General features: G+C 49.9%; 3 protein-coding genes across 3 annotated transcripts in view; 1 reads left to right on the top strand and 2 right to left on the bottom strand.

Moving 5' to 3' along the window:
- LOC113217498 (ceramide kinase) overlaps window positions 1-9,653 on the top strand; it is an 81,735-nt gene that overhangs the window by 24,516 nt on the left and 47,566 nt on the right. The window lies entirely within an intron of this gene.
- LOC127749270 (uncharacterized) lies at window positions 147-2,742 on the bottom strand. The gene is made up of 4 exons (XM_052266721.1): window positions 2,675-2,742; window positions 1,254-1,497; window positions 545-621; window positions 147-246 (listed from the first exon to the last, which is right to left on the bottom strand). Exons 2-4 carry the CDS (start codon window positions 1,383-1,385, stop codon window positions 195-197), a joined length of 261 nt encoding a protein of 86 aa, XP_052122681.1. The 5' UTR covers window positions 1,386-1,497; window positions 2,675-2,742; the 3' UTR covers window positions 147-194.
- Window positions 3,814-6,723, bottom strand: LOC113217512 (uncharacterized). Its single transcript, XM_026437439.2, has 5 exons — window positions 6,515-6,723; window positions 5,928-6,004; window positions 5,356-5,680; window positions 4,669-4,905; window positions 3,814-4,521 (listed from the first exon to the last, which is right to left on the bottom strand). Exons 1-5 carry the CDS (start codon window positions 6,644-6,646, stop codon window positions 3,967-3,969), a joined length of 1,326 nt encoding a protein of 441 aa, XP_026293224.1. The 5' UTR covers window positions 6,647-6,723; the 3' UTR covers window positions 3,814-3,966.

Raw genomic sequence — 9,653 nt, 5'->3', positions numbered from 1 at the left:
TTGTAGTTTTACAACAGATTACTATAGTTAAACTACATGTTTACTATATCACCCATATGCATTTTGAATGGAGTCAAAGGATAGTTTTAAACTAGATACTAGACACAATACAAAATCTACATTATCCGCAATCAGAAAGTAGTCAATGTACACTTACATTGCAAAGGCAAATTTGGTCCGAGTGTAGTGAATCGCTATATTCCAAAATGCAGATCCTTCCACCCGGGTAGGCTTAACTTAGTACCACTGTAAAAAATATCATCGTAAATTTACAAACTTTTTGTAAACTCGAATTATGATTCAAGTTATAAAGTTACGAGAGCAGATTTTTTACTCGCCAATGGATTTTAAGTCGATATGTACTGCATGTATTTTTACGATTTCAAATTGTAATTTTACAACTTGCGTCAAGGAGAATTTTCCTGTAAACCTACCTACTATTTTTCACAGTGTACTTAGTGCGAACATTTCCACGGTAATTACAAATCCGTGCACATGCACGCCAAATCCGTTTACCATGTGCGGTCCTAGATTAAGGGCTCACCTTGGGCTGTCTGGGCGTTCCAGCTGCCGTAGGAGTTGGAAGTTGTTGGGCAGTGCATCCGGGGATACGTCGAAGACCTGGGAATAAAAAATCTGTTTGGGGTGCTTGCGAGCAGAATGTGTGGCTGGCGTGGCTGGTCACACAACAGACGTCCCGGTTTAAATTTGGGAACTGAAGTCCACTCTGCAAACCCAACACTGTACTTAAGAAAGAGTGAACCGGGTGGATGTTTGAGTGCGCCTCAGTATTGCGGGTTTTCGTGTTCTCCTTTCAAAGATACACCCGGTACCAGAGGCCTGCAGCGGGTGAGCGTAGAGGCTCGTTTGCGAAAGGTGGTGTGAGGTAGTGTTAGCATTGTCAAAAGTGACCGGCAAATAGGTCGCTTGCCGCGCGCCGCCGACTGTGAAATCTGCAACTCAAACATTCATCAGCGGCGTTGCGACACCCCGAGAGCTGCACCGAGCGGGCGCAGGGGTGCTGAATTCGCTGAATTGCACCCCTGTGGTCGCCCGCCTGGGCCTCGCGGGCTTCGCGGCGGTAGCGAGCTTTTAGACGCGCTCCAGACCTGAACCGAGTGGCACGCCGAAGGCTTCGGAGAGGGACAACACTGTGTAAGGTGAGAGAGTGAGGGACTTGTTTGAACTGATTAAAAGAAAGGATTAAGAGGCAAACGCTGAATTAGTTATTTAACGTTGTGCGCTGGACTCACCCTGCGGCACGTGGGACACTGCCTCCTATCGCTGCGCTGCAGACACAGCAGGCACGCGGTGTGCCCGCACGGCACCAATTTGGCCACGCGCTCCTCCCGGTTGAAGTCCTCCAGGCAGATGTCGCAGTCCATGTTGAGTCGGGGGCTGCTGGTCTCGCTGTGGCTGACTGAGCGTCCTACCGTCCTACCGTCCTATCAGGCGATTGATAGCGATACGGACCGCGTCGCCCTCGCCAGACCTGAACTGAAAGGTACAGTCGCCTCGCTATAAGGAGTAACTTGAACATTGCGCGTCAAGAAAATAGTCCCTACACGAAAAACAAGGAGCAGAGGAAACATCAAATTAATTTGCTGTTAAAAAGATAAACTCGTTCTTTACACCAACCCTGAATATATGATGTGTTTTCAGTGAAACATCTATTATAAGTTAGTAAAGTTGTAGTGAAACATTTACTAACAATTTAGCAAACTTTCATGTGTTTATGATTGTAAATATGCAGTATTGTATCATTATACTGAATTACTCATTTGTATATGGCATGCATACCTATTGTGTTACTAGTTTAGCCTTTTTCATACATAATCAACTTTTTGCAAAACACCCTTTAAGATAATAAGATACACTTTGCAACAGAAGAATCAGAAGTCGGGCTATTTTTATCAAAATTGTAGAATCTAATAGCGACTGTAATTGTTGGAGGGGAAGTCATAGGAATCTAAAATGGTTTTATTGTGTAATTTCACAAGGGTTTCAGTTCGTTTATAGCATATTTTCATTTTCCAATTTGTTTCAAACATATTTCTCAAACATGGCTAGAAGAGAAATGTTAGGGTCAGGGTTCCAGATTGTTCATAGCATATTTTCATTTTCCAATTCTTTTCAAACATATTTCTCAAACATGGCTAAAAGAGAAATGTTAGTGTCAGGGTTCCAGTTCGTTAATAGCATATTTTTATTTTCCAGTTCCTTTCAAACGTATTTCTCAAACGTAACTGAAAAAAACCTCTATTATGGAATATCAGGGCTGATTCCCTGAGTAGAATAAGCATTCATTCATACTTGTAAGCTCCTTACTCACAGAGATGAATAGATGTTTCTAAATTATACCACACCAAGGACAAAACTCGTTCTTTTTACCTCACGGTATATAAAGTAAGGGGAGTTAAAGAACGAGTAAAAAGAATTAGTTGTCACAACTAATAAATTAGCTAATTTTGGGATAGACAAGAAATTTGCTGTGGCAGCTAACAGTGTGTTGCCACAGTTAGTGAGGACAAATTTTTTCCCTGTATCATGGCGGTTGGCTATCTTCTAATTTAACAAACGCGCGGATGTAAACTGAATACTAAATAATGGACAAAACTTTATCGTTGAGCGCTGGACAATTGCTGATACAAGACAAGTAGAAATTTCTGCTCACGGCTATTGGCTGTTGTTCCGCCAGGTTACTCCTTCTAGCGAGGCGGCTGCACTAAGCTCACAGGTATTCCCCGTGTCGCAAAAGACTAACTTGTCGGTGACGTCATTGAGTGGCAGTTCAGCCAAGCCACGTCGGCCTCATTGTGGGGAACAAAGAATCTGCAGGGTCGACGAGGATGTGCTTCCTTTCAAAACGACCAAAAATACGTCACATATACCAGAAACAACTATACCCTACGAGGATTCCTGTAGCTTCTCTTTCGCCAAGGTGTAGTTCAGTGCGAAATGCATCTTTTACTTGAATACGACCCGGAATACGGTATACCATGTGTGCTAATAAAGCGAAAGTCCCGCTCCCTGCGCCTCTCCCCCTTGCCTTATGTACTTCCCCCTGTACTTACCGCCGACCCCGGCGTACTGTCAGCCCGGGCACAGGACACCAGTTGTCCTCCACGAGGACTACGTCCGCCCCCCGGGGCCCCGGGTAGGCAACCCGACGACAAGCGCGCGAGCGGGTGGCCCGCCCCGTCCCTGTGAGGGGCTCCGGGGCGCCCCGATGCGATGCAATCCAAGTCACGGCGAAGTACACTGTAATGTTTTCCTTTCTCATTGACGGTGTGGTGATTGTTTGGTAGAGATGTGAAGTTCTGAGCAGGATTCTACAGAAGAACCTCGTAGGATGAACTACTCATAGGAGGAGTAAGCAGGGCAGATCGCGGTCCGCGGAGCACGGCAGCAGAGAGCGCGCTATAAGCTACCACATTACGTATCCGTCGTACCGACACAAAGATTTTATATCGGGCTCTACTGTACGTAGATACCGAGAGGAAATTACTTGGGTTCGTAGCGTACGGGCTATTTGGTAGTATTTCTCTCGCCATTTCGGTTATTTCTCGCCTATTTCGGATTATTTCAGGGTATTTCGCGGTATTTCAGTGTATTTCAGGGGTATTTCGCGACTATTTCACCAAATATTTCGCGTCTATTTCGGGTCTATTTCGCTCTATTTCGCTTTTAATTTGCCTTTATTTCGGACTATTTCGGAGGAAGGTGTATGGACTGTTTCGCAAGTTATTAAGTGCCAAAGTTAAATGTTTGTGTGAAAAGTATCATCGAATCAAATAAAAACTGACCCCAAAATGCAGTTTATAGATGCGTTTATTTGTTCACGTAATTATGCCTCCCTAACCCCCTCTTTCCCATTCCCCATTTATCATCGATGAAACTGCCAGTCAGATAACCGAATGGTTTCCTCCGCATGTAACTGCGCTCAGTCCGGCCTGCGCTGCGCCCCTATACCTGTCCCAGCTCCACATCGTCACACTCCACGCACAACACGTCGGCCCCAGGCAGTACACGCAGCACCTGGGCGCGCTGTTCGCTGCAGGCGGCCGCCCTGTGGCCGCTGCTCCACCTCCGCAGCACGAGCCTCTTGAGCGCCCGCAGCCCACTCTGCTGCAGCAGCGAGTGTAGATCGTCGCAGATCCGTGGCCACTCTCCTCTCCCCGCCGTGCCCACCAGCAGCTCCAGCTCCTCCAGCGTGCTGCCGTGGGCCCGCAGCAGGGACTGTGTCGTGGCGCGGGGGAGGTACTGCACCCTGAGCCACTGCAGGCCGGCGTGTCCCGACGATAGCGCGCCGACCGCAGGCAGCTCGGGGGGCTGGGCGAATAGTGGAGCACCACCCTCCACGTCCAACCTCCTCAGCCGCGGCATGGCGTGCACGGCGCGCAGGTGGGGCTCGAGTGGGTAGAGCACACGCAGCCTCTCTAGCGTGGGCGCGGCGCGCTGCAGCAGCTGGAGGCTCCAGGCGGGGTCATTGTGGCAGAACAGACGGACCACTTGGGTCACCTGCGGCAGATCAAAGTCACTCCCAGGGGCTGTTCGCAGTCCTCAATCTAACCCTGCGGCGGACATGGCCAGGCAGGGCAACGCAAGAGCACCACGAGCAACGGGGCAGTCCCTGGCTGCCGCTGGTCGCCGCACGCACTGACTCACCCCTGGCGCTTCCGCGAGGAGGGCCGCCTTGTCCTGCTGCCGCTCACTGGGTCCGGTCGGGCTTACTTCAGCCACATCCATCTCCCGCACCTCTGGAGGTGCTTGTCCCGGGGCTGCAGCAGGTGGAGGCGTTGCGGTGGCAGGTGGTGGATAGCGTGTCTCTGGAGGTGCTGCGCCCGGGGCTGCAAGCGGAGGCCTCGCGGCGGCAGGTGAGGGACTCCGCGCTTCAACGCGACTCTGCAAAAGCAGAAAGTATGGCGCAACCAAGAGGTGCATCGACCTACAGGTTGATAACAAGCAGGACCGCCCTGGGTATGATGTACTTATTTTGTCAGTTTAGCACACGATATCCCAAGTCTTTTGAACACTTGTCGCTCCTTTCCGAGTTCCATTCTGGATGCCCGCCTCTCACTTGCGAAGCGATCAGTAAATTTGAACCTTAATTCAGGTCCCGGTCCCGATAGTGTTTTATTTAAATTGATAATTGAATGAATTATTTTTTATCATTGTTAATTAATGAATAATCCGGGGAGTAATCAAGAAAACGCGATTCCAAAGAGATTTTTTGTGACAACCAGTAATATCATCAACCGAATATTACAAAATGTATCCACTTGTTAGCCAGAAAAGAACAACCTTCTTTGTGAACCTCTCTAATTGGTGAACTCGACTCGTGTAGCTGCATACCTTGGTGAGAGCGGCCTTCGCGGCCACCAGCAGCCACATGAGCTGGGTGAGGGGGTCCTCCGTGTTCCTCACGTTGCCCGTCAGGTCGTGACCTCCGCCCTGCAGGTTCAAGCACCAGGACTCTGTCGTGAGCAGAGTGAGGGCCTGAACGGCCTGCTCCCCCTGGCAGTGGTCTTGCAGGTCTTCCAGCTGCCCAGCCGCCCGCAGCATCGCGCCCTGTAGGTGGCGCTTCAGGGCCCTCTTCTCGGGCAGGACGTCGTGGGCCTCATCCCAGCAGCGGGGCGCGGCGGCGGCGCGGCAGTCCGAGCACCAGCCGCGGGGGGCCCTATAATTGGATTATCTTTTGTTTGTACGAATTTCAGCAATCAATTGCTTGCACCCTTTTCTGCGTCGATTTGAATATTTTTGTGCATTCATTTGTAAAAAATCATGCCATTAATTTTGCGCACAAATTTGTACGTAAAGAAACGTATGTTTAACTTAGTGCGAACATTTGCACGAAAATTACAAATCCGTGCACGTCGTGCACGCCAAATCAGTTTTGCGTGTGCGGTCCTAGATTAAGTGCTCACCTTGGGCTATCGGGGCGTTCCAACTGCCGCAGGAGTTGGTAGTTGTTGGGCAGTGCATCGGGGGGTACGTCGAAGACCTGGGAATAAGAAAACTGTTTTGGAATGCGTAGCGAGCCCACCGTTTGGCTGGCGTGCCTGGCCACACATTTTACGTTTCAGTTCAAATTAGGGATCTGAAGTCCATTCTACTTAGGAAAGAGTGAACCGGGTGGATGTTTGAGTGCGCCGCATTGTTGTGGGTTGCGTGTGCTCCCTTCAAAGATACACCCAGTACATGGAGGCAAGCTCACGGAGGTATAATGAATACTTATTGTCGTAGTACTCACTTTCTTTCGCGTGCTTGCTCGACTCTACTGGCGTGTTCTAGGTACACTTCACTGCCAGTAAAGCACGGCATGCACTATGGTCAAGTCCTTGCCTACTCGAACTGTACTACGCACTGAGTCTTACGAGCAATGCGCGAGAAGAAAGTGGAACGATCTCCCGTGATCTGTGTTGTACGTAAAGTGTACTTTTTTGGTGTTCTCTGATACAACATTTGTAGAAGTGTAGTCGGGTTTGCTGTGAAAGTTGTGTGCTGGACTCACCCTGCGGCAGGTTGGACACTGCCGCCTGTCGCTCTGCTGGAGGCACAGCAGGCACACCGTGTGCCCGCAGGACACCATCTTGGGCACGCGCTCCACCTGGTTGAAGTCCTCTAGGCAGATGTCGCACTCCATGTTGAGTCCGGTGTTGCTGGTCTTGCAGGTGTTTGCGCTCTACCGGGGCTCGCTGCGTCTGACTGAGCGTTCTCTCGCGTTTGCTATCAGGCGACAGATAGCGATACGGATCGCCTCGCCAGACATGATCTGAAAGTAACTAAGCCCGTGGGTATTCCCCGCGTTTGCAAGAAACAACTTGGCGGCGACGTCATTGTGTGCAAGGCATCAGCCCAATGTACCAGGTGGATGATTAACCCCGCGCACTTCTATAGTTAGACTATATCGCAGGAGTGCGTGCGGGCTTGCCTATCGCCCCTGTCCACGGTGCCTTACGGGCCGGGCGAGTAGGCAACCCGCCCACACTCGTGCGTGCGGTATAGTCTAACTCTAGAAGTGCGCGGGGTTAATCAGCCACCTGGTATAACTTACCTTTGAGTCAAGGAAATTTCGTTTAAAAAAACACACATGGCAGATTTTTGCCTTGTTAAAGCAAGGCGACATTCTCATTGTTTTCAAGGTCAAAACGTTGGTTTTCATTAATTCAACGTTATTCGCCTCATATTGAACGAAAAAGTTTCCATGTAATTTTTCAAGTAACAATTCCTTGATTTACCGCATTTTTACCTTGTTTCAAGACAAAGTTGTTCTGGTTGCAGGGAACAAAGAATCTCTGTAAAGCCAAGGAGCACGGACTGTGAAAGCAGTTTACACCTTCCCTTGATTGCCCCCCATCAAAACGACTAAAAATGTATACAGCACATATTGGCTAGAAAAAAACTACCGTGCGAGGGTCCCTGTAGCTTCCCTTTTAGTTTTAGCGTTAAATGTTCTTTTTTTTTTTTTAAATACATCATCTGCCAAGAGAAAGTCCCGCCCCCTTGCTCCTCTCCTTCCCTCTGGCCTTACAGCCGCCTTGGACTTAACCCCCCTCCCCCCGTCAGCTCCTATCTCTCCGACTGCAGCGCGGGCGCGGCCATGGCGCAGCGCGTCACACTTCACATGTTTACACAAAATTACGGTTTCCATTTCACATTATCCCCGCGAAATCGGGGGAAATCACAACATAAAAAGTGGATTCTGTCAAACCCCTGCCTGCCGCCTGTTGACGCCCTAAGCGCGCGCGCGCGCGCGTGTGTGTGTGTGTGTGTGTGTGTGTGTGTGCGCGCGCGCGTCGCCCAAGGTATATGATAGGGTGTGGATATTGCTCAATTCGGATAGGGTTGCCGCCACCGCAGCCGCGCGGCGCGCTGCCACTGCAACTCCCTCTGCTGCCGCAACCGCGGCGGACCGGCAGGGGAGGGAGGAGGGAAGGGGTGTCGTCCCCATACACCACCCTTTTTTTCCCCTCTCTTTTTCTCTCATCCCCTTTTCAACCTTTTTTTGTTGTAGTATTATTTTGTGTTTTTGCCGTGTGTGGCTAACAAGGGGTTGGGTAACCGGTCCATGAGCGCTGCGCTGAGAGGTGTTGGCGTGGTGGTGCGGGGGCGGCGCCGGCGCGTGCCTCGCCGTCGCCCCGGGAGGCAAATTTAGAGCAGATTAAAGACAATGAGTGAAATTGAGGAGGGTCAGCATCGACGTGGTGACGGGTGGAAGGGGTGGGGGGTGAGGGACCCGCGGGCGGTGGGCGGCGGGGCCGTGGGGTAGGTCGCGACAGGGGAAGGGTGCCGACGGTGACGGCGACGCACACCAGAGGCCGAGGGATGGGTGGAAGGTGGAAGGCAGCTGCAGCAGCTTGAAAATCATAATCATTTGCCATTTAGAGGTGGTGCCGTTGAGATGGTGCCATTGAGATGGTGCTATTGAGCTGGTGATGGTAATTACCTGGTACCATTGAGATGGTGATGTACCATTAAGTTGGTGACGGTGATTTCATAATCAGCATAATCACGCGTTGGGTGGTTTTTTTTTTTTTTTTTTTTTTTTTTTTTTTTTTTTTGTATTTCCTTTGTGTGCTGGTAATCTTGTTTGCACGCACCGCTTACATTCTTCTATTAAAAGAGTATCAAAATTACGACGGATTGCGCAGGGCACCCCATGATTAGATATGCTTTGCGATGATTTAAGTTCATGTGAACCACCTTCCTTATAACCCTAATTGAAGTTGAAGCTTGTCTGACGTGCGTCAAGTTAAGAGTAGCACAGCCCCCCCCCCCCTCCTCCCCCTGGCCTTACCCTTGCCCTCGCTCCGCGCCACGCGGGCACAGAGAGCCCCGAGCTGTTTCACGTCAGCCTTCGGTTTGATACGGCAATAAATTGAAAGTAAACATTACGAATAGTGAGAGCAATCTGACGATAGGCGAGGCGCAATATTACGAGAGGAGGAGGGAAAGGGGCGACGGGAAGGAGTGCGGGGCCGAGGACCAATACCGTAGCAACCCGCGGGCCCCGCGCTGGCGTGCTGCGGTCCCATTTCTGGTTCGGCCCCACGGAGCGAGTCGACTCAACCCTATCAAACCTCGGCTCGTAGCGTAGAGGCCGTTTGAGTGCGCGAGAAACAAGCGGGTTTTAACACGTAGGAAATATAGAGTAGAACGGGGACGACATTTTTGTTAGAAGCTGGGTCGTGTTTCATATTCCACAGGAAGTTGAGCCAATTATCCCTGAAAATTTCAAATCCCTTGACCACTGTAAAAATGAGAGACGGATACGGTACCAGGTACGGTGCTTCGTACGTGCCAAACTGAAACATGCTACGGAGCACAGAGTACGGAGAGACCGTACCCACTGACTTTTAACCTCGGAGCTGTTAAACGGCTTCACCGTACCCACAAAAATCGGTACGGAAGAGAACCGTTTTCCGACGCCGTAGCACTCAAACGGAGGTACGGTCGCTCCGTACTTACCCAACGCCGTTCAAAAAACTGAAAACACAATACACTGTAAAAAATATTCTGAAATTTAAGACCAAAATGTATCTTAAATTTAATAACATTTTCAGTTGTTCTTAAACGTAAGAACAGATTATGATATTTAAGAAGTTTTCTTAATTTTGCAAACCAGGTTATGAAAATTCTGATAAGGGTAA

Source organism: Frankliniella occidentalis, unplaced genomic scaffold (assembly GCF_000697945.3).
Source record: "Frankliniella occidentalis isolate FOCC.00 unplaced genomic scaffold, Focc_3.1 Scaffold42, whole genome shotgun sequence".
Lineage (NCBI taxonomy): Eukaryota > Metazoa > Arthropoda > Insecta > Thysanoptera > Thripidae > Frankliniella > Frankliniella occidentalis.
Note: the sequence above shows the minus strand (reverse complement) of the source record. Positions and strands in the feature narration are given on the sequence as shown.